At 44.3% G+C, this 24,751-nt stretch overlaps 1 protein-coding gene and 1 non-coding gene across 5 annotated transcripts; one reads left to right on the forward strand and one right to left on the reverse strand.

The window, feature by feature from the left end:
* Nucleotides 1-91: 91 nt before the first annotated feature.
* CUNH14orf93 (chromosome unknown C14orf93 homolog) lies at nt 92-19,688 on the reverse strand. Of its 4 annotated transcripts, none has more exons than XM_040227235.1 (7): nt 19,613-19,688; nt 8,631-9,442; nt 6,006-6,326; nt 2,521-2,582; nt 2,191-2,294; nt 1,412-1,524; nt 92-1,143 (listed from the first exon to the last, which is right to left on the reverse strand). In XM_040227235.1, exons 2-7 carry the CDS (start codon nt 9,225-9,227, stop codon nt 724-726), a joined length of 1,617 nt encoding a protein of 538 aa, XP_040083169.1. In that variant the 5' UTR covers nt 9,228-9,442; nt 19,613-19,688; the 3' UTR covers nt 92-723. The 4 variants fall into 4 exon arrangements, with proteins under 4 accessions (XP_040083169.1, XP_040083167.1, XP_040083168.1 ...); XM_040227233.1 differs by having other exon boundaries at nt 8,631-9,646; nt 19,613-19,680; XM_040227234.1 differs by having other exon boundaries at nt 19,527-19,658.
* Nucleotides 19,689-22,763: 3,075 nt separating this feature from the next.
* Nucleotides 22,764-22,924, forward strand: LOC120853801. The gene has a single exon (XR_005718856.1). It is a non-coding gene; the product is annotated as a U1 spliceosomal RNA (small nuclear RNA).
* Nucleotides 22,925-24,751: the final 1,827 nt, after the last annotated feature.

Genomic DNA, 24,751 nt, shown 5'->3' on the forward strand with positions numbered 1-24,751 from the left:
ACAGTTTGGCTGACAGAACTAAGAAATAGCTAGCAAGCTGCATATACTGCTTGGTCACACGGTAGGAAAGCAGCTGTTGGTGAGACAGGGGAATTCTTTAAATCTTAATTTCCTCATGTGTAAGGCAGGAATAATAAATGCTTCCTTATATAATTGAATAAACAATAGCTATTACTTCTAGATCCCAACTCCCAAATAGGCACGGAGCTTGTGCTCTGCTCAGAAGCATCAAGTCCATGACTGAAACTGTCCACCAGGTGGGAGCATTACCCCGGCCTGGCGCTGTGCTGCCTCCACTGCAGAGCAAGACCAGCAATCAGGGGAAGTCGAAGCTACCACCAGGGCCACTTACTTCCCCAGAGCTTTGAGTGAAACTAGCAGAAAAAACAACTCAGAGACCAGGGCACATGTCAAGAAGGCCTGTTTCTTTGACCCATACTCCTCCTTTTCTCATCCTAGGCTCCTCCGAGGCACTGTTTATGCTTAGGAATAAGCATTTTCTGGCTTGCCCTTCACAGTGGGGGTTATTTTTCCCCCATGAAAATAAGTCCTTTTATCCCACCAGAGCTGCCAGCTTCTACTTCCAGTGGAGACTGTGTTAAGAGAGGCGGGTTTGCTTCCTCAGACTGCAGAGGACATCTCATTATTTTGGGAAGCCCTGTGGCCACCCATTTCAGGGCCATGGGGAGTGGCAGATGCCAGAGTTATTCTTGCTTTTAGATCTCACTCATCCTTTTCCACCTTGATTTCAATGAATGAGTTCAAGTCAGGGCAGCAGGTTTTGTGGGCTTGGTCAAAAGATGGGGAGACGGGGCCATTCTCATCACCTCCCTCATCCTCCTCTTCTTGGAAATTAGGATTATAAAGTTCCGGTGGAAGAAGCTGGGCCTCAGCAGAAGGCAAACGGTCTGAGGGAGGCCCATATACACGGTTGGCTTTGGTGCCATGCTTAGAGTTGGCATCCAGGTGGTAGCAGAGCTGTGTGAGGCGCTGGGCCCGGAAACGGGGAGGCCGGGCCACCCAGACACCTGGCTCATTAAGACTGTCCTCTTCATCCGACATCAGCTCCTCTGTCACATCCTTCCATAGACGCTGGTCCTCAGGGCCAAAATGCCTCATGATGCTGGATCGGTTGGCAAAAAGCTAAGGTAGGAGCCCAGGACAGAGATTAGGAAGAGCAACAAACCACACGTTAGGTTTGGGGAAAGGGTTTGGGCAGGAGGAAAGCTGTGAAAAATCTGTGCCTGAGAGAACTAAGTTCCCAAGAGAACTCAAATCAGATCTTAGAGAACTGGCTCCTGTCTTCCTTCCCCTCCACTCCATCCTGTTCTCAGAGGCCACACCCTCCCACTGTGGCTTATTAGGGTTTAGAGTTTAGCATCTTTTCTGAAAGGAAAGCCTAGAAACCTACCCGGTATCTGCGACTTCGAAGTTTCTTCTCCTCTTTCTCCTTCAGGCCTTTAAAGGGGTTTAAGGAGTTGCGATACTCACGCCTCTTAGTAAGGAAGTAGGCTACACAGGCTCCTGGTGGGGAGGGAGAAGGGAGGCAGCAGAAAGCAGGGGTCCTCAGCCCCTTTTCTTTTTGCTGTAAACACTACCAGGTGGAAGAGGGGAGAACCACTTTTACACAATGGGCTTTCTGGGCACATCCATCAGCAGCTATTCCTTCCTCTCTGGTGTAGCTCTCTCTGCCCCTCTGCTTCTCTAACGGGGAACTCCTCTCACTATAAAAGGACAACTCTGATGCTTCTGCAACTCCCCTCCCCCAACTGCAGTCACACCTACCCCATTCTACTCGGCTGACAGCAGATCCCAAGTACTTTTTCAGCAGATGCTTTCTTAATGCTACAGACAAATAACAGAAGGGCACGAGAAGTAGGAAACCCAGGATGTGATATGTAGGGACAAAAGGGGAGGCCTGATTCTAACCTCCTTTTCATAATACCCGGGACTCGGGCTCTGTATAAGCATCATGCATGATGGTATTCTAGCCCCTTCCTTCTCCCATTTTCATTTCAGACTGAGTAGGGGAATAAAAAGACAATCCTAGGTGAAAAAATAGCCAAAACCAATTTTTTAAGTTCCACTATTTTCAAAACCACCTAAATCATCTCCATAGGCCTCTTCTCCTCTGGTCAGGAACAGGGGATGAAGAAAGGCTGGGGTGCAAGTTAACTCGGTCTTTCTCACCTTTCAGCTCCTTGTCAGTGTAATTGTGGGGACTTGTTACCAGTTCTTGCTTGAGCTTTTCCAGAAGGAACTTCACTACGGAAATATTCCAGGAGGACTTGATGCTGCCACAAGAGAAGAAAGTAAATAAGACAGTCAGCATTTTAAAAGCTAGACAGAGATTCCTCCATTAATCAGCTTTGTGGGAAAGTCCCCCATGGCCTAAGACACGACACAAAGGGCAATGGTGAGGTGGAAGCCCTAGCCTAACTATTATATTGGAGCAGCCCCCCTCTGCTTCCCTCTCCTTGGCAAAGTTCCTTATGATCTTCTCCCTCAAGAGGATCATACCTTTCAGACCCATTGAATCTCTTGTCATTGGTGATGTGGTTATGCACATTATGGACCAATTTCTAGGGGAAACAAACAAAACACAGAATCAAGCCAGGAACAAATATGATGAAACCCTTCTCTGGTCCCTATGGGGTTTTCTGCATGAATCTTGCCCATAGCCTAGGTACCATTTTCTGTTGATACCCTTTTTTTAGCCAGAGAGCCTACCTATGTTAGTGTCTCTAATGGACACCCCCTCCCCACTTTTTGTCCTTTTCATTTAATTTATGTGGAGCCTTCAGAATTATTCTGGGTCTTACTCTTGCTCTCAGGGACTGTGATAACTAGAATACAGGTTTTCAAAATTTCCACATACTTCTAATAGCAAGGAGAGAGCAAATATACAACAGGGCTACTTCAGATAGACATTGCTCGAAGCCCCTTTAGTCAGTCAGTAGCTCAGTCATGTCTGATTCTTTGTAACCCCATGGACTGTAGCCTGCCAGACTCCTCTGTCTGTGGGATTCTCCAGGCAAGAATACTGAAGTGGTTTGCCATTTTGTATTTCTCTTAATATGAAAATATCTTCCAAAATCTTCTAGTAAAATTGGTGACCCAGGAAAATGTCCCAGGTATATGCCTTTGCACATTACCACAAATCCCAGGGGTCCTCATATCATGGTCCAAAAACCACAAACCTGAAATAACAGAAATGTGGAATGAAAGGGAACTTGGAGACACTGTAACCCAACCATCCGTTTACATCATTAAATAGGCTATCTTTCAGCTTTGCTTATATACCTTTAATGATGGGTTCTCACTAGTTTTTGACTCAGCTACTATGAACATCTCTAATTGTTAAAAAAAAAAAAAAATTGCCTTAGATTCTCCAAAATCTGACCCCAGTTTTGCCCTAATAGCACCTCAAGTATTTGAGGACAGCTTCCATGTTCTCCCGAGGTCTCCTCTTATCTGGTCTAAACACCAAGTCCTTCAACCAGTCCTCATGACATAGTTGCCAGACAGACTCGTCATGAAACTATGACGCTCTGGTTTGCCGGTGTTCCTCTTACAACATGGCACCTGGAACTGAATCTAACTCATCCACTGAGGTCTGGCCAAAGGAAGCATTACTTCCCTGAGAACTCTATACTTCTAGGAATGAAACCCAAGATGCTGTTACCTTTCTTAGCAACCCCATCGCTACTCAGTGCCACAGGGTCCATTCATAGTGAGCCTGTAGTCAGCTCAAGTCCATTTTTCACACAGATACTATTTCCACCCTTCTGCAACTGTTTTGTTTTTTGTTTTTTGTACTCTAATGCAGGAGTTTACATTTCCTCCTATTAAATTTAGTTTTGCTGTTTCTGATTATATTTTCATCCCAAGGTCCTTTAGTCAATGGAAATTACCCAGTCCCAAACTGATGGGATGCTGATCTCAGGATTTCAGCTTCGTATTCAAAAATGCCCAATATCGCCTCTTATTCCTATGGCTGACTCACCATATCAACTTAGGAAATTACTGTTAACTCTTTATGACTAGGTTCTCCCCTCTATAAAAAAAGAGTTGTACTAGCTTCATATCTGATATAGTGATTTTACCTTTTAGAAGTCCAAACTTAAGAAATCACAAGGCAATTGGTGAATGCTTCGGAAAGAATTTGAAAGAGTTGCAAAAAAAGAAAAAAGATGGGGGAGGAGTTGCATAGCTTTCCAATTCAACTGACTTGGAAGAGATCAGCTGATAAAAATCAAACCAAGCTTGAAGTGAAAAGGGAAAATACTCTAGCCAATAATAAGTGTTAAGACTTAAGGATGCTGGCTCACCTGCCTCCCGAGCAAGCTAAAAATAAGTAAGTTCTCCAATGGGTGGCTGGATCTGCAGCAGTCCCAGGAATTAAGGTTCTGATTTGGGCCTTTTGGATCCCTGGCAGAGCAGCAACCCACAGCAGCCTCAACAGACTGGAGAAGTGCCTCTCGGATTCCTTTCCAGAGCTAAAGGTTGGGACGGTGAAGACCTGCAACCATCCCTCTCCCTCTGAACCCACAGACTCACACAAGAACATTTTATATCTTTCTACGTGATGGGCAGCAAGACTCCCTGACTGGTCCACTTGCCCCTCTTCTCATCCTACAACACCGAGCCTGATGGCTGAGCATGCTTCTCAGGAGGCACTGTGCCAAGCTCTCCAAAGGGCAGGAAGAAGCCCGGCCTCACCACTAGACCTCTCACTGTAGGCAGTAGGCACAAGAGGAATAGAACTGACCAAAATAATCCTGATTTTATGCAAATTGTAATTATCACACATATATTCTGATTTAAACACTAAGAATTTTGGGGAATTCTCTTGAAAGGTACTTCTAGGTATAAGCCTCTATTTCTGTCACTGGCAACAACAGTGACCTGTTGGATTAGAAATCCATGACAGAGAAACTAAACCTACTCCCCATTCTTGATAAGCGACATGTCATTAAACGTAACCAAAATCTGAAATAAAGGTTAGAAATCAGTTGATACTGATTATGAATGGTGTCTTCTGGAAGGGGGAAAAAAAGAATCTATCAACCTAAAAACGAAAGAAAGAGAGTAGAAAAAAGGAGAAAGAAGTAATATAAATAAAGGAGGTATAAATGGTAGTCAGCCACTTTCAATCTTTACTAAGGCTGTAACAGGAGAAATGGGTTCTATACTCTGATGAGATTTCACTGGATGTCAGTGGTGACCATCACCCTTGACCAGAACTCTCAGGTTCCCTCATAAGCTATTATCCAGAGACTGGAGACCCATTACAGTCTCCATTAGAAAGATGTCTTGGATGACAGAGCTGATCCAAAGGTCTGTAGTCATCCTAAAACAGGGTTTCTTAACCTTGACTCTAATGATGCTGGATAATGGAGGTGGGGGTGGGGCGTCCTATAGATTGTAGGATGTTTAGGGATGCACTAGGACTCCAAGCCACTGTAAGGTTTCAGGCAGAACTGATTCCGGCCAGTACCTTCCCTGCCAAGAGCTCTGAGAATCACCAGACTCTTCTAACCTTTATCCTTGAGCTGAGTGTCTAGTGGTCCTCTGCATCTTTGGGGTATGGGACCACCTCAGGACACCTTGGCCTTGCTGCCCAAGGGGCCCCTTGCTGCTTGCCCTGAACACTGATTATTTGCAGGCAGTTTCTAGTGCTATCCTGCTGCAGTCAATCTGCTGAACCCCATAAAGATCTTCCCATCAGAATTATGAGATCACCAGGAGACATGATATAATTCCCTTATCTTTAAATGGAAGATATCAATCTATCCGGAAAAGCCTAAACAAGTTCTACTGATAGCAAAGGGACTGTCTGTCCCTGGGGCTAGGGAACAGTCTGTCTCCTTGTTGCCCTTCCCACTCCAGCAGGCTTCAGGATACCATTCATTCCACATGGGACATTTAAAAGCAACCCACATTTCACTCTTCACTTATCTCTCCAAACTGAAGAAAAATGTATAGAAATTGAGCTCACTCACAGAGAGGACCAGATCCCGCTTGCGTCTGGAGTTCTTCTGCCCACTCCCTCTGGTCCTGCATGGGGAAGCAGTGAACCCTAGAGACTGTCTCAGCTCCCCAGTTCCCCCAGGGCCTGACTCTTCTGAAGGCCCTTCCAGGGCGGCAGCAGCACTGAGCATGTCCTCAGGGCGGGGTGGCGGTAGCTTGGTTCCATTTTCTGGCCCAGTCTCTGAGGTTGCCCGCTGAATCGCCAGTTGTGTGACTGGTGAAAGCTGCTTGGCATAAGCAGGCACCAGCACCCGCTGCACTGCACCTTCAGAGGCCACATAATCGTCCACCAGCTAAGAACATACGGAAAAAAAAAAAAAAACCTATTAGCCCGCCAGGCTTGTGGGAACCTGGTCAACCATCATTCACTGGTAAGTATGATGAACAGGGAGTGGAGAGCAGGGGGGAGTCTAGCCCAGTCTCCAGTGGTTCGTGGCTTGTTTCTCTGGGACTCCGGGGGGAGCGTGGGGCAAATACTTCTTGCAGATACAGGACCTCTTGGGCTTCCCTGGGTCAGACAGTAAAGAATCTGCCTGCACTGCAGGAGACCTCAGTTCCATCCCTGGGTTGGGAAGATCCTCTGGAGAATGGAATGGCTACCCACTCCAGTATTCTTGCCAGGGAAATCCCATGGACAGAGGAGCCTGGCAGGCTAGAATCCATGCGGTCACAAAGAGTCAGACACAACTGAGCAACTTTCACTCAACGGGGCCTCTCATGGTGGGTCATTACCACAGGACTGACTGTAAGGACAAGGCATGTTTCTGATGCTCTATTTGTGAGTAGTCATTTATGCTTTGCACCTGAGTATAGGTAAGGTAGCTAGGTGTTTTGCCTGAAGGGGATTGAGTGAGAAAGTGATGATAAGAAAACCAAGCAAGAGGAGTGAGAAAATAAAATAACAAGAAGGAGAAATAGAAAAATGAGAGCAAAGGAGGTAGATATAAAGTCAGAAACCTCTAGAGAGGCTGGTACTGCTTTTCCCCTCCCCATCCCCTGCCCTCTTCCCTTTGCAGGGCCAGCGAGTGCCCTCACCTTGATCCTGCCCTGGCTATGTCTGACAGTCGCTGCCCTGACATCCGCTTGCCTGCCTGTGCCCTCACTCAAGGACACAGGGTAGGGGAAGGAAGGAGGGAGGAAGGGAGAGAGGGAGAGGAGAAGAAAGGAGGGGGATTTCTGCAGCCAGGAAAACAAAACAGTGAAAGTGGGGGAAAAAACACAGAAAGAAGCCGGGGAGGAGGCTGAGATTTATAGACCTGTGAGCTGCTTTCTGTGCTGTGAAATCTAATTCCATCCTGTCGGCTTGGAAGCCTTCCCTGCCAGAAAGAACCACAGCTTAGGGCACTGCCAGGCCTGGTGCCTCCCTGCCTCCTCCCACCTTCCCAGCAGCTCCTCCGACACCCCCAAACCAAGGATAGTCCCTGGCCGGGCAGACTGGGGCGAGCCTCGGGGCCATCACCCACCCGTGCGGCTAGGCCTTGGTGGAGCAGTGACCAGTTGCCGTATGACCCTGGAGGCGGCCTTCATTCCTCAGATCCAGCAGATGGGCTCGGAGTCTCAGCCCCCCTGTTCTGCTGCTCTACTCTTTCCTGGGTGTCTGGGCCTTGTTGTGGCGGGTGGAGGAAAAGACAGAGGGCAGAAGGAGGACGCGGTGGAGAGGGTGGGTGGGAGCTGACAGACCTCCCACTGTCTCTCAAGTGGCAACACATCTGTTAGCTTCACATCTGAGATCTCTAGAGTTGCTCCATCTCCTTTCCAGACTTCCATGTGACATTCTTCAGTTTTTACTCTCCTCAGCCAGGATTTCCCTGCTCATATGGCCCTGAGCAGTAAAGAAGCTGAAATATCAGTGTATTTCTATGTCTTTTTCGGCTCACAAAACAGGCCCGTTGGCTTCCCTCTTCCTCCGTACGTGTTATTATCCTCTTAGGTAAACTCTCAACTGCCCATTTTTCCTCATTTTATTTCCTTTCCTCTACCTCCCTCCTACCTTACCTCATATTCTCTCCCTTGCATCAATTCTTCTTCCACTTAGGTTCATCTTTCTCCTCTGCTTTTTCTCCACTTTTTCTCCTTTCTGAACCCTTCATTTCCAATGGCCTCTTCCCCTTCTTGCACCTGTCGGCTACCAGCTTTGCCCTTTCCCGCCCTCATTCCCTGCTCTCCCTCCCCGCCTTTGCCTCTCTCTCCTCACATCCCCATCTCTCTCCTAGTCCTGAATTCCTCTTGGCAAGCAGAGGGCCCGTGATCAAATATGAATGAGTTGTCTGTGCATGGCAGGCATCCTCGCCAGGAGAGGCAGAGCCCATGGAGCTGTCAGGCAGCTGTGGAGAAGGTGCCATGCGGCGCGACAGAGTGGGAGGGCAGGGCAGCCCCGATGCCACTCATGCCAGCAATGACCTTCTACCAGAAAGGCCACGGGGTCAGGAAAAAACAGGAGGGCTCACTCTCCCTGACGACAAAGGAAACTGGGTACCCTGCTGTTCATCACTGATAGCACCAAAAGAAAGGCTGAAGGATGGAGAGAAGAGAAAGAGAGGAAGGCCAGGAAGGGCACAAGGGAGCAGCTCGGCTCCGGTCCTGTGCTGTGTACTCACAGGGTTGAGCATCGGGGCCCCCTCGCCAGCAGTCAGGGTGCATCCCGGGAGCCGCACATCTCTCTGAGCTGCAGGGAAGCCCAAGGGTCCGGGCCCCCCAGCCGAGGCCGCTCCCAGCTGCCGCAGCTCCTCGATCACCACCTGCACGCCACTGCCCACACTGTCACACTCCTCCTCCGCAGCCGGCACGGCCCGGCTGGCCTCCCCGGGGCTCTCCTTGAGGGGCCCGGGCTCCTCCAGCGGAGAGCCGTGTGCCCGACTCTCCCTGTCTTCATCCGCGGCGGGCACCTTCCCTTGCCTCAGCTCACCCACTTCCTCCTGGAGTCGTTTTAACAATTCGTTGTTGGCCCTGGCGAGACTCAGCGCCGCCTCAGCCAGACCCACGGCCTTATCCACCCGCTGGTAGATAATATGCAGGAGCTGCTCGGAGCTCTGGACGGCCAGGCCGTGCCCCGTCACCGTGATCGGGGTGCTGGGAGGATTCCCGCCCTGACAGCCTGAGCTGGCCCCGCTTGTCTCGTTCTTACACGCACAGCAGCAGCATCTGGCCTCGCTGCCACTGGGAGGGGAGAAGAGAATGGTGGCGCTGAAGGACATGGTTGTCGAGGCGGGAAGGGCGGTGCTCACACTGCTGGACTGCTCCAAAAGTGTCCCCAGCCGACCGGACCGCAGGAAGCGCTGGCCTCTCTGGATTCACTTTCCTTCCTCATGGAGGGTGGTCAGAGGAACCTGGGCACCCGGGGTTGGGTTCTCTGAAGGAGCAGTGGGCTAGCCGTGAAGGCGCACACAGACCATGGCTGCCTCTTCTCGTCCTGCAGAGTGGAGAGGGCCTTCTCTGTGCAGATCCTGGGCTGCCCTAGTCCCACACACTGGGAGGTCACCCTCACCCCTTCCCCATAGGGTGGGCCTACGAAGGCCTTCCCGAGGAACTCGGTTTCAGAGGGCGGAAGGCATGAAACCCCCCACCACTCCAAAACTAAGGAACAGAGAGGAGACTCTAAAGGACCCACGGGCATCTGGAAAGATTAGAAGATTAAGGAAGAAAATGTAGATCTGTCTTCTCCGCCTCTCTATCTTGGCTGTAATAACAGTATTGCATTTTATTGCTTTGACATCATTCCTTAAGGAGTTCAGAACACTTCACGTAGGTTAATCTCATTCACACAACAGCTCTAGGAAACACATATTAACCCAGGGCCAGAGAAGAGACATGCAGAGAACTTATATATCTTTTTCAAGGTCAGGGAAGACAGCAGAAACCAGTTATTGCTACTTTCAATCTAGTGTGCGTGTGATTTTTTTTCTTAAACTGATACCACTTTTTGTTGACATAAAGAATGATGATTCTACGGTCTCTATAATTTGCATACAGATGCAGAATAAGACTCCTAAATAAGGAGGAGGCCAATCAATGCAGCCCCCAAGACGCTGCCAACCTCACACTATTATATCATTAATGCTTTGGAGATGGGCAGGGGAATGAAAGGAAAACCTGGATGGGAGAACTGAGCTTCCCTAACCAGGCTGCAGAGACCCCTACTCTCACACTTTGTACACCTGGGCCTCCAGCCTCTGCAACAGAAGCTAACTGTTCTGAATGCTCCAGCTGGAAGCCCAGAAAAATCACCTCCAGGGCCCCTCATCTCCACTTCTCATGCTGCTTAAGGGAGCGACAGAGCTGAACGGGAGTTTCTAAGTAGCTCCATGCTGCCACTCCACACAACCAGCCCCCAAACAGAGAGATCAGAATATCAATGATAAACCAAACTGCCTCTCCTCTGAATCACTGTAGTTAAGCGACTAAACTACTCCAGGAGAAAAAGAAGAAAAAAAGTGTGGGAGGGTTTGTACCACTGAGAACACTCCAAGGAACTTCATATTGTCATTTTCTAAATGACACTTGATTATAGAAAAAAAGAATCTTTCTGCCTGAAGCTCCCTAAGTGACAAAATCTTATGTTTACAATTTCCTCAAGAGATACATTTCTATCTTACCCTGTAAATTATATCATAACACCACAATTAAAAGGAGAGGAGGAGGTTAGGAGAATTTTCCACATACAGAAATTTGGGGTTTTATTTTTTTTTGAATCAGCAATCTCATTTCAGAAACAGGCAATATCAATGCCTCTGAGGTACTAAAATGTAAATCTGACAATGCATTTTAATTACATTTGGTTATTAAAAAATAGTCTTTAATTTGCTCTTTCTACCCTTTATATTGAAGAAATGCTTTTCTGTGCTAGATATTCACTTCTTGAAATAACGTTAACTCAAATCCATTTACTGCTTCTCTGTCATTAGAGTCACTGGAAAGCAGAGCTAAACCTAAAAAACTAAAGGTTAAAGCCAAATTAAAACTAAAGGTTAAAGGAACGCACTAAGCAATTCCCAAGTCAATTATGAATGAATCATTAATATATCCTTTTCCTTCCTAAATAAGGGCCTACAAGCTCCTGTGGGGTTTTAACTTTTTTAAAACCAACATCATGCAAAGAGTTTAACCTGAAACGTGGGTGCTGTAAGAAAAAGAAAGTTATGTAAATGATAACACACAAATGATCGCTCACTTGGGTTTAGGATTTGTACAGTAAGAAATTAAGACCTGCCACTTATGTAATATTTTACATCAACTATAATTCAGTTAAAAAAATTTTTTTGGCAGCACCACTCAGCTTCTGGGATTTTAGTTCCCCAACCAGGGATTGAACCCAGGCCCTGGGCAGTGACAGCACACAGAGTCATAATCACTGGACCACCAGGGAATATACCCCCCCAAATTTAATAAATCAGTAATGTATAAAATAAGCTATAAGGATATGTGTGTATGTGTGTACTCAGTCACGTCCAACTCTTTGAAACTCCATGGACTATGCCAGGCTCCACCGTCCATGGAATTTTCCAGGCAAAAATACTGGGCTGGGCTGCCATTTCCTGCTCCAGGGGATCTTGCTGACCCAGGGATCAAAAGCGAGTCTCCTACACTGGCAGGCAGATTCTTTACTACTGCAGGACCTGAGAAGCCTGAGCTGCAAGAATATACTTTACAGGGGACACAGCTAAAGGGTTATAACAGCTAAAAACGGAGGACAACGTTTAAAAACTGTGGACCACTGTATTATATACTTGTAACCTATAATATTGTACATCAGAGAAACCTCAATTAAAAAAAAATTTTTTTTTTAAACTAAGGTGCATCAGGTTGGGACTCTGGGTAGGTATCCTTCCTGGGATCAAACTGACAACTGCTACACTCTTGCCCCAGATACTCTTTCTTGCAGGAGGCCTTCTCCCCTGCTGGCCTTGTACCTGCCTCAAGCCCTTCTGTCCCTTTAAATGGTCTTTTCTTAGGTCATCTTCCCAAAATAGCACTGAAATGGGAGTAATAAATAAGTAAATAAAATAAAAAATAGGGTTCTCATCATGCGGTACCACTTAAGGGCTATTTGAACTTGGGCCTCAGTGTTCTCTGGGGCTATCTACCTCCACTCTGCCCACTTTGAGTGTTTTTGTGAAGATTATTTATAATATATATAAAGGCACCAACAGAGTGCTGGCACATAGTCAGTGCTTCACACATAACAGCTGGATTCCTGAAACATTTTGTGTTCCTATCTTGAACATCCATGCTGATGTCTTCATTTAGAAAAAAAAAAAGCCAGTGGCTTGAAATAGAATTTGGGGAGCTTCCCCTCTAAATTCAATACCAAATTTGTAAGAAATGAATTCAAGTCTACAAAGTTGCCTTTTATCAGTACAAAACGTTTTATGATGCAAATTAGAAAGGTAATTGAGAAAACAGTATTTTTAACTACTTGCTATCATGACCTGGCTTTAGACTGTTACTGTTCAACTTTACTCATTTTTAATTTTGTTTACTTATTTATTTGACTGTGCTACATATAAGATCTTAGTTCCCCAACCAGGGATGGAACCTGTGCCCCCTGCAGTGGAGGCTCGGAGTCCTAACCTCTGGACCACCAGGGAATTCCCAACTCTGCTCGTTTTTAATGTGCTAAATATATTTTCATATTTGTGTTGACATAAAATATCATGACACTAACCCGCTCTACAATTCTGTCCCTCAGTTTCTTTCTGTTTTTCAACTTTGGGTATTACCTAACTTCATCCATTTTAGAATGCCACATTCAGGGCAACAAATACGTGTTTCCTTGAATCAATCTGTCTATAAAAACCTGGTACAGTGCAGTGTAGCACAGCAGGCATTCAAATAACTCTTTTGGGGTATCTATGGACATCATTTCTGATTTAGTTTCCCTGGGTCCTGCTAGAGTCTCCCACATAAACTCTAAGACCCTGAATAAAAAGATAAGGAAACTGGGGTTGGCAGGTATTACAGGAACATTTCACAATTATATTTACTAACCAGATACTAATTTAAAATGCTAATAGCATTAGCTACATATATCTTCATTAGAGAAGATGAGCAAGTTATATATATATATATAAACAAGCGTTTCTAAAAATTCTGTCTATATAAGGCCATGCTAAAGGATGAGTCACCAAAATGGACTGCCACCTCCAGTACTCAAGTGAAAGGAAGATAAAGTCCCTATACACAAGGAGCTTACAGCACATGCGAGAACAAAAGTCTAAAGAACAAAGCAAAATATACACAAGTGGCTAAAAATATAGTACAGAATAGAAATATCCTGAGTTAGTTCAAAATTATAGAAAGATCGACAGAATGAAATCATGTGAGATAGGGGTCTTACCAAAGAAAAGTCTCCAACTGACACTTGAGCAAGGTATAGGATGAAGTGGTACAGTGGTAAGAAGTCAAGCTGAGTGAGAGGAAAAAAACCAAACATCACAGAATTAACAGGGTACATGTGAGAGGTCAGAACAAAAGGGCTTACATACAAAGTACAGAGAGCTGACAGTGCGCTTTGAAAACCAAGTTCAGGAAACTCTTAGGTCAGGGGTCAGCAAACCTTTCTCTGGAAAGGACTAAAGAAACTTAGGCTTTGCCAGCCATGTGGTTTTTGACACAACCATTCGACTTTGCCATTGTAGCACAAAGGGGCCATTGATGATACATAAATGTAAGTATGGCTGTGTTCCAATAAAACTTTATTAATACAGAAATGTCACAAAACATTACATTTTAATATTTATATTAAAAATTATAAAAGCCATTCTTAGCCCATGGGGCCAAGAAAAACAGGTGTAATGCCAGACTTAAGACTATGTGCTAAGGTATACTGACCTCTGTCTTAGACACTTAAAGTGGAACAGTTAGAGATTAGAAGGCTGTTTAATCCTGGAGAGAGGTGATAAGAATGAACATTTGTGGATATGAAGGTTCACCACCCTGGAGGAAGGACTGATCTTATTTCTTAACTTAACAAATATGCGGGATAGAGAGATCGGTTAAGACAACTTCAAGACTAAACCTAAGGGTCAGAAGATGGTAACACTGACAGAATGATAGAAATGAGGAAGCTGAGAGGTGGCACCGGCATATTTGAAAAGATATGTATTTATATAACATGTTAAAATATCAAACTGATGGCAGCATCTTTAAATGGAATGTTCTGAAAGCAACTGGCTAGGACTGAAAAACAAAAACAAGAGGAAGGTCAGAGCTGGAATGCAGACTTGGAAACTTTAGCAGGAGGTTATATTTGAACCTCAGAGAGTGAATGAGCTCTCCAAGGAGTACGTATAAGATCCTTGGCAGGGGCCAAGGACAGCACTTGGAGCCAATCCTTGGAAAAGTCTTCATTAAAAAAGAATGGTCAGTAAGATGGAATAAAAAGTGTTAGGAACACCAAAGTAGAAAGAGTAACAAGAAAGTGGATCTAGTCAACTGTGACAAGTGCAGCAGAATGGTTAAAACAAGACGAAAATTAAGGAAATGCATGTTATTTATCTGTGATGGTCACTGGCGCTGACTAGTAAGTTTTGTTTTTTGTTTCTTTTTGGTAGTGGAAGTAATATATGCATTAGATGAAAGAGAAATTGATGGAGAGAATATGGAGGCAAGACATGAAGTCAAGTTTTCTAGAGTATACATATGAAAGGAAGGAAGCAGGAAGTCAGAAGGGGCACTACAGCCTCAGGATATTTAAAAAGCAGAAAAAAATAAGGTCAGTGAAAAGGGAAAGGATGAACATATTAGGAAAGGATTTAGGTTTTCTTCTAGCAAGGATCCTCCCAATGTGAGAAGGAAGGCAGGTGAGCTGTTCTCTGAGTCAGCAGAGAAGAAAAAAGATGAATGCAGGGGCAAAGATTCACTGATATGGAGCAATGAAGACAAAGATGAAACATTCTTTTTTTACAGATCTTCCTCAGTGTGAACAATTCAAACTGATAAGAGAACTTTATTATAGATAGCGCTGCATTATTTGCTGTTATAACCTATTAAATCCTTCTTTTCTAACATTGCAGACTTAACATAATCATTCTTGCTTTTTTCCATAACTAGTTTAAAGTTTCAGAGCCCCTTTAACTCTGCTAATGTTATTAACATACCTAAACTTTATTCTGATATCTTTATTTTACCTCTCAAAATGTATAACTGTTTAATACAATAACTTGTGAAGCAATCCATGGGATGTTTGGCAAAGCAATGGTTAATTGGAATAAATTATCCAAGCAGTGTCTATACCATTATTATTAAACATTAATACTGTCAACTTTTGCAATTTCAGATTGCTGATTTATTTTAAAACCAAGTTTGCATTTTTGTTCAAGAAAGAGGAATGAACTAAGACTGACCATCACTGAAGAATATATATGCCTTTTGCAAAACGGTATTAACTTTTAGAATTGGAATGTTAAGAAAATTATCTTCAATCCTATGATGACTTGCCAACACAAAATGACAGCAGCTGTCAAACTTAAGTGTGCATAAAATCTGTGTTTGGGGTTCATCAGTATCAGTCTAATTTTAACAATGTGAAAGGAGCCTAGAAAATGTACTTTTCTATACTTTTGATATTTTTTCATAAATATTTGGATAAAGAATGAAAACTCATCTTTGGACAGACAGTTCAGGGTAAGGCTGTCCATAATCTTAACTATCCATTTCCTCCCAAGTCACATGTATTTTTGTTAGAACTAAATATATCATACTCTTGGCAGCTCCCTTGCTTGCTTCAACCCATTCTGAGTTTGAATTTTCTGCATGACTGAGTTCACCTCCAAACTAGGAAAAATAAAAGTTTTCTCACTATCTAATAGATGTGTAGTCTATGGTATCACTCAGAAGATAAATGTTTTTGTAATGGGCCCTTGACTCATTCAGGGTCATGCCAGCAATGGACTTCCTTAAATGCAATTACTGAAAGCATAGCAATTCATACCATAATCTTCATTTTAAGAAATAAAAAGGAAAATGGCCACTTAAACCTCCTGCTGTGCCAGTCAGCCCTGCTCCTCCACCTGAAGGTACAAAATGTCTCATCCAGTAAAAAATGTCTAACTTCTCAAAAAAATCTACTTGTATGAGAGATGAGCTCTTTACCACACAAGAGCAGGTAAGGAAATATCATTAACAGTCTTTTTCTACATTTTTAAACACTGACCCAAATAGAGGCCAACAAATAAAATCTAAGACCTTGTTTTTTAGGGGTAAAAAAGAGATGTGGACCCAGAGGGCAGAGTGAGATGCTAAGAAAAGGATTTCACATAATCCGAAAATTTCATGTACATTTGTATAGTAGTACCAGAGTTTTTAACCCAGTGTTAAACCGCCTCTTTTCTTTACATTTGCTAAAATGCAACTTAGTTGAGATTAAAATGACCGGTGTAAGGTTTTCATATCCATATACCTGACATAAACGGTTCTTACTGCATTTCCGGAGAAACTGAAAAATGAAAACCTAGCTCCCAAATTTGCGTCGTATGCCCAGCGAGCCCTTGGTAAATGTTAGCTGATTAAATATTAGTCAAAGATGACAAGGTGGGCACCAGGGAAAACAGAACCATTTCCGAAGAGAGTGTTTCAACTACAGGTACGGCGAGCGCAGCAGCGCAAAGGGGGAACAGAGCTGAGCTCTTCCCTTGGGGCCGGAGAAGACAGGGCGACCCGTCACTGAGCCCCCGGGTAGACGGTGTGCCCTGGGGGTCTCGAGGAAGGGGTGTTCCTCACAGCGCCGCAGCCAGCCGACTGACCCGAGGAGATCTAGCTGGATCACCGCGGGTAACTGCCACGGGGCCAAGAAAGCGCTGAGGATGGCGGGGGAGTTCCCGAGGAGGTCCAGCTTTGGCTGCCCTACTGGTGTCCCACCGCGTGTGCCCCTCGCGCCGCTCCAGCCGACTCGGCCCGGCTCACTGCCAGGGAAGAAGGCGGTGTCTGCTCGTGTACCCTGCCAGCGCGCGCACGCGGGGAGGCCCCGCCTCACCAGTCTCCGGGCTCCTAGTGATTGGCGGTTGGGCGATGGGGCGGAGCAAGGCCGGGGACGTTACTGGCCGCAATCCACAATCACTCAACAAGTCAGGAAGGGGAGGGGCCTCTTTAGGGAGGGACACGACTGCGAGGCGTTTTCAAGGCCGCTAGACGCCATCTTTAGCTTGATTTTTTGTTTGTTTGTTTACTCCCTTTTGTTCCCTGCTGCTCATAGAGTTGCGTGTACACGATTTTAGGTACATTGGCTACAGATCGGCCTCATACATTTGGTGGTGTAAGGCTTTTCGTTCCTGCCGGCCTCAGCTACAGATTTTTCAGATAACACTAGCAAGGTAGCAGTTGCCCTTAGTTCAAGTAAGTTTTCATCTCTACGGGCCCTGCAGATTGCAGAGCAAAATCAACCGAGTTTAGCTTTGCTTTGCCTTGGTAGGAGGGCCAAGCCAACGATATATTCGTGGGAGGAATTCTCTTACCATGAAATTCAAAGCAAGAATACTGGCAAAGAGCCTAAATTCCTAGTAAAAATCAATTAACCTAGGAAGACAGGGCTTGGGTTGTGTACCATTCTAGGAAACGCTGTCTTCTCCGAGAAGGTAAAAAGTATACGTGATGACGTACAATGAGGGGGGAAAAGAATAAGAAAGAGCAAAATTCCATTAATAATTCCAGCACTACTGCCACCACAAAGGCTACTTTAACACTCTATGATATGCAGTCAGATATGCAGGTCTAAACTTGTGGAATGCTCCACATTTGAGACTGATCTAACTTGTATTGTTAGGGAATAGAAACGCACTCAGTACAGCTAAGAAACCCAGAGAGCTCACACAGTCTGCATTCATTACAGTGAATGTCAAGACTTGTACAAATAGTTTTATCGCCGTTGTTAGGTGTCCTAAAGACAGCTTGAAACTGAGTGGGACGCAAGCTGGGGGATGGAACTGTATTATCATCGTACAGTGGTTTTGTTGTCCTCAAATTTGAACTCTACAGTAGATCCTTTTTTTATCTCGTGGTCACTATTTAATTTGTGACATTCTAGTTTCTCCCTTATCACCCTATATATTTCCTATCCTTTCACTCCAATCTGCCAATACAGATTTGAATACGCTTTCCGTATGACTCCTAATAGGAGACAGTGGTTCTATAACAGAATTAAGGGAGAAAATGGCTTCTGTAACTGGAGGTACTGCTCTGAGCCTGTTGCCCTCTAATTCATACACCTCTGTCCATGACGCTTATCTTAGGGAGAACGTTTTTCATTCCAAAAAACGCAACATGGTAACCAAATGCATTTCTTATCCCTCCTATGTATTATTTGCCTTTGCCTCCTCTTGGCCCCTCCCCCATCATCATCATCAAGACCGGTTTTAGAGAATTGGACTTGACTGGATTATTTTCCTGATATTTTGCCAGCTGTGGAGTTATTCAAACAAATCCCAACCTATAAACGACCATTTTTGTCAAAAAGCCAAGAGAGAACTTCCCTTCTGAACACACCAACCAAACCACACATAAAGGCCAAAATATACACAGCTGTACATTTAGGAACGTGAGACAATAAAAAGCAAAACCACTTAGGCAAAACAGTCACTAAAGAAGGCTTTAAACCACAGAGTCAATAAATTGCTTACCCTCATTTGCCACGTGGACTGTATATTCCCTAGCAATTATTTAATTATTCAGTAAGCTGATACTTTAGAAGAGGAGAAAATACAGTAAATGCACGTAGAGTCAAAGTACCTAAGTAATTCTATGCATAGGATTTCTAGGCTGTAGTTTGCGCATGAAATTCTGTCTGGATCACATTTGGGAACACAACAGGGGAAAAAAAAAATCCACATCCTAGGGACTGCTTTGCACACATAAAACCAAAGGCAGTCGCTTTTAAAAACAAAATCTGATACGGCACATATACACACTGTACATATACAGAAAGCACAAAACCCCAAGATAAATCTTTAAGAACTTATTTGCTTCAAAACACACACACACACACACACACAGTCTTCATGAAAAATGTGGGTAAGACCCATTGTAAAAAGGGCTTTGACCCCTCCCCCAGGGAAATGAGTGTCACAATTATAAAATACAAACATTTTTAACCTATTGGCCTTGGACAATTGCCATATTCAAGCCACTTGGTTTTGGTTCTGGAAGAGGGTGTGTAAAACGCACGCAAACAGCTCTGTGAGGGAGCCTCAAATCTGTTTCCTTCGACGTTGCCTGTGGCAGAAATTTACATTATCCCTTCGGCCGGCTTCAAAAAGAAACCTCTACTTCCCAAGAGGCTAAATTTTTAAAAATCCCTCGACTATAAAAATTTACCAGTTCTTAAAATGTGATAGCAAAAAAAAAAAAAAATCTCTATAAATTTGGCTGGAAACAGTTGTACACGGCCATCCTGCTTCTCAACTTCTTGGTATATTTAAAACCTTGACAAGGAAAAAGAAAGAGGAAGAGAGACAGAAAAAGAAATGGGGGAAAGCGCACATTCCCCTTAGCAACAGTTTCCTCACCCCAGCACTGCTACAGATCTCTATTTTTTAAAAAACTTGAATACACACACAAGATTAAGGAGGAAAAAAAAATGGAAAAAGGATACCCGAAGGTCGTATGGCTCTTTGTATTCGTGTGTGTGCAAAAAGGAGGACTCGCGGAGCCCGAGCCGGCAAGCCCCGCCCCTCCCCGGACGCCAGCCCGGATTGGCCATTGGCGGCCGCGGGGCGCCCCGCCCGCGAGCACACGCGCTGCGCCCGAGGCTCGGGCCCCAGGGGCCCCCTAAGGGCCGCTCGACCCCCGACCCCAGCCACCTTCCGCTCCGACCTGGGCGACCTGGTTGGCACCTTCCCCACCTCTCTCCCCTTCCTTTCACTTTTCAGCCTCCTGTCACCCTTTCCGATGTTTTTTCATCAGTGAACCCTGGCCCTTGTCACTAGCATAAATAACAATCCAGTGAGCGAGCACCTTCTCTGACAGTTTGCTAAATTCGGTTAACTAGTCAGTAAAATTCTAGAATGGGATTAAGCATCAGGCAGCCCGAGTGTGGGGCGAGTTCATGATTTCCAGGTGGAACTCTCTGGATCACGTCTGTTGTTAACCCTTCCACCTTTAAATGAACCTTCACACACCTCCTTCAGGGGAAAGGCAAAGTAGCCTTACACTTCTGGCGTGGTTTTGCTCAATCTTCTCCCCCAGTTTTTTTCTCTATTTGGTTAACACTGCATTCTCAAGAACCGAAAATGGTCTCCCTTTACCTCCTGCATGAAGACCTGGTTGCTTATACCTGCATTATAAACCACTCATAATCTGCAGGTCCTAAGCCCCTGTTTGTACTTATTTCCCACAGCTCTTCTTCACTTCTGTAATATTCCTTTGCTCACGTAGTCTCATCTGCCTGGAGTAATAATGCCTGTGTCTTCTTCTCAGACTGTCACCCAGTCCAAGCTCGCTCTGCTCGTGGCACGATAGGCTAATGAATCTGAGAAGAGGAGGTGTTGAGGCGAGGAAGATACTTTAATTGGGGAACCGGCACACCGAGAAGATGGCACTTTCAGTTCAGTTGCTCAGTCGTGTCCGATTCTTTGCGACGTGGTGGACTGCGGCACGCCAGGCTTCCCTGTCCATCACCAACTCCCAGAGCTTGCTCAAACTCATGTCCATCAAGTCGATGACGCCATCCAACCACCTCATCCTCTGTCATCCCCTTCTCCTCCTGCCTTCAATCAGGGTCAGGGTTTTTTCCAGTGAGTCAGTTCTTTGCATCAGGTGGCTAAAGTATTGGAGCTTCAGCTTCATCATCAGTCTTTCCAATGAATATTCAGAACTGATGGTAGGCTAGCGCCTCAAAATAACCATCTTATTGGGGGCTGGATGCCAGGTTGTTTTATAGATCAGAGAGAAGCAATGAGGCACTAAAGTCAAAAGACAGAATAGAGAGGGAGATGCAGTGGGGAAGTAAAGTGAAAGGGTCTTCAGTCTTGCAAAATTTCTCCAAGGAAATGTCCAGCCTTCAGAAGGGGTGAGTTAATCTCTTCTATTCACAGGTGGGCAGGGACAAACTGTCTCTCCCTGAGCTGAACAAAGGCACTTTAGTTTACAGTCAAGCAGAGGGGCAGGATCCTCCAGACAAACCATTGAGTATTATTATAATAATAAAAGCAAGTCAAAGAAATAGTTTCCAACATGGAGTCAGAACTGGCTTCCCCCTTGCAACAAGACTAGTCAGTTTTTATCCATTCTTGAGCTGTTTGAAACAACATAGACCATTTCCTTCTCTCTTCTATCAGCCTGATCTTCATGTTTACTTAGCTTAGCAGCACTTAACCCTACCTTGATTGTTTCCCATATTTTAGTAATATCACACTAGGAAATAGGATCATCTCTTAAACTTTTTTCCATTCAGGAGATTTAAATTTATTTATTTATTTATTTTTTTACTGCAGCAGCTGGTATAATTATAGACATTTAGTAAGCACTGAAAAAAAATCATTTATAATTGAGTGAATTTTTTTCCTAGCTAAACACAGATCTTGAAACTCAGATCCCACAACAAGAATTTGCCTTCTTTAGGAACAGTTCAATGACCACTTACTGTGCAGGGATTGTTATGAACACTTTACATGTGTTTACTTATTTAATCTCCACAGTTATGGGGAGGTACTCATTATCCTCATTTTATATCAGTGGATGAGACTAAGGCACTGAGAGGTATAATAATTTGACTAAGGCTATAGAGCTAGTAAGAGATAGACCTGGAACATGAATTCAGAAAATCTAGCTCCATGGCCCAAGTTCTTAACCGTTATGCCTCACTGGCTCAACAGTACAGGTTTAAAAAATACTGTTATCTGATTTCATCCTCACAACATTCCACAAGACAAATGGCCTGAACACTTCTAAAATATCAATGTAATGAAGTCACGTACAAAGGTGAAGGGACTGTTCTAAATTAAAGGACAATAAAGAGACATATCCAGGCGATAGCGAACGACAGGGAAGCCTGCCTGGTGTGCTGCAGTCCATGGGGCTGCAAAGAGTCACACAGGATTTAGTGACTGAACAACAACAAAATGCAAAATGTGATCCTTGATTGAATCTGGGTCAGGAACAAATAAAAACTAGAATGGACACTATCGGGATAATTGGGGAAAACTGAATATGGGAGATGAAATATATGAAATTAGATAACATGATTGTATCAGCAGTGAACAGGCAGGTTATTGGCATCCCCATGTTATAGGAAACAGAGGATCAGAGAGAGGTTATTACAAGGTCTCATAGCTTAATCGATGACTGACCTGGATCCCCAAGTCAGCTGTCTTGTTCAGCCTCCCAGTGCTGAAATGCCTCCTCCATTCCCTGTTGGTTCTCAAAGTCCAGGATGTTCCTCATACGATTTGCTTCTCAGCAGAAAGACCTATGGCCTCCAAGTGGTTTTTTTTTTTCCCTAGGAGCACTCTGGCTTATACAGCAACCCAGGCAACAACTGTGCCTATTATATGAAAATGAGGTTGCATTTGTTTATATTCTTAAGGGTTATAGACTTTCTGTGTTTCCTTTCCCATGTTTTCCATTAATTATTTCCTGCCAGCCAGGAAATCACTGGGAAGACATTTGATAGGAAGATACTAGAATATCTCATATCCTCAAGTTGTACAGGTGATCATTTTCAAAAATGTTAGGATAAAGGGAAAACAGAATTGTAACAACAATTATTGTAGTCAACATTGAGGGTTTAGTAGGTGCTAGTCACTCTACTTCATTTGGGGAGATACCATGATCACGAAGGTGGTTTTCCCAGGGCGAGGCTTATCCATTGCACTCCGGATATGCTGACCCCCGCGATTTCCCCAAATGTAGGAAACTCAACTGCATAATTTGTGGTAGTAGGGGACTGCATTCGCGCTTTCCACTGGTTAATTTTTTGGGGGGGCTTCCCTGGTAGCTCAGAGGTTAAAGCATCTGCCTGCAATGCAGGAGACCAGGGTTCGAACCCTGAGTTGGGAAGATCCCCTGGAAAAGGAAATGGCAACCCACTCCAGTACGCTTGCCTGGAAATTCTCATGGACGGAGGAGCCTGGTAGGCTACAGACCATGGAGTCACAAGGAGTCGGACACGACTGAGCGACTTCACTTTCCATCACTTTCCATGAGATAAGTACTAATATACTGCCTCTTTTACTAATGAGAAAACTAAGACTTAGAGAGGGAAGGTGTTATATACCTCAGGGTTACTGAGCTCATTAAAAGGTGGAGTCAGAACTTGACTCCAGGTCTTCTGACTCCAGGGCCTGTGTTCTTGGTCATTCATTAGTCTCTGACTAAATTCCAATCCACTCTGCCTTGCTATGTTATCTTCTTTTGCTCTCGTTCTGAGTCCACAAAAGAGAAATCTGTCTTCCCTCTGATTATCAATAGAATGTTCGTAACCCCCATACAACATCCCTTGGGATGTATCTTTAATTATGAGTGTGTTTCTACAAAGATCAGAGTTGAGATGGAAAACCATTTTCTCTTTTTTGCCCACACCATACAGCATGCGGGATCTTTGTTCCCTGACCAGGGATTGAACCTTGCCTCCTGCAGTAGAAAGTCTTAACCACTGGACCGCCAAGGCAGTCCAGTCATTTCTTTTTAAGTTTCTTTCTTTCTTTTTTTCCCTGCTATGGTCACAGGGGAATCTTTGGTAGAAAGTTCGAGTAAACCATTTTTGTGCTCTTAGGTAATGAGAATAGGGAGAAAACGCACCGTTTTCGTCTAATTACAGTTTAAAATTCTAAAGCATTTGAAATTTCAAACGTTAAACTTCACAGATGACTTGTCGATTGAGGAAAAGCTACTTATTTAGCTTTGAATCAAACAGATCTCTTTAGTATTTTAAGCTGTTTCTGTTTAGTGAGATCCCAAAGGGGCCCCTCCATACAGTGAGATCTAGCTTCTCCTGGCACGAGGCCAGGAAGCTGTTTCTGACAGTCATTCATTAGCACACAGAGAGCATTTTAGAACAGAAGTAGAAGGAAATCCCAGAGTCAGCTGGGACTGTGTCCTCAGAGACACTGAGAGGGAAGAGTCTGAGAGTGTTGAGATTTGGAGAAATGAGAGTTTACAGAAAGGTGGAAGATAATGCAAAGGAAAAGAGAAGGAAGACAGGCAGAAGGACATAGTACTCAAGGAAGAGTGAAGAAAGGAGTTAAGTTGTAGCAGGATTGAGAGTCAATTAGGTTTTCAAAGAAAAAAGTTATGGATTTGGTGAATTGTTAAATGCAAAATAAACAGTATAAACAGCTGGGATGTCTTCCTTTCAGTCAGTTCAGCCACTCAGTCATGTCCTGCTCTTTGCGACCCCGTGGACTGCAGCAAGCCAGGCTTTCCTGTCCTTCACCATCTCCCGGAGCTTGTTCAGACTCATGTCCATTGCGCTGGTGATGCTATCCAACCATCTTATCCCCTGTTGTCCCCTTCTCCTGCCTTCAACCTTTCCCAGCATCAGGGTCTTTTCTAATGAGTCAGTTCTTCACATAGAATATATAAAAACAAAAAAAGAAAAAAAATACCAAAAAAATTAAAATTCAATAACATAACAAATTAAAGATTGATAAATGCAAAGTAAAAGGAGGAAGAGGAAAAGAAAAATCAATGTCAGCTAATATAGATAGAAGAAAGGACAGAATGTGAAAAACCAACATTTGCAACCGCCAATGCAAAAAGTGATTCAGGAAGGATCATCAGTGGATGCTAAAAC

Source organism: Oryx dammah, unplaced genomic scaffold (assembly GCF_014754425.2).
Source record: "Oryx dammah isolate SB20612 unplaced genomic scaffold, SCBI_Odam_1.1 HiC_scaffold_26, whole genome shotgun sequence".
In the NCBI taxonomy this organism is placed as follows: domain Eukaryota; kingdom Metazoa; phylum Chordata; class Mammalia; order Artiodactyla; family Bovidae; genus Oryx; species Oryx dammah.

What these genes read in the sequence shown, in the direction of transcription:
- CUNH14orf93 (XM_040227235.1), bottom strand. Translation starts at nt 9,227, where the DNA reads ATGTCCTTCAGCGCCACCATTCTCTTCTCCCCTCCCAGTGGCAGCGAG. An exon ending in GGGCCCCGATGCTCAACCCT is followed by an intron (nt 6,327 to 8,630) that starts GTGAGTACACAG and finishes GTATGTTCTTAG; the next exon opens with CTGGTGGACGATTATGTGGC. An exon ending in CACTGACAAGGAGCTGAAAG is followed by an intron (nt 1,525 to 2,190) that starts GTGAGAAAGACC and finishes CCTCCCCACCAG; the next exon opens with GAGCCTGTGTAGCCTACTTC.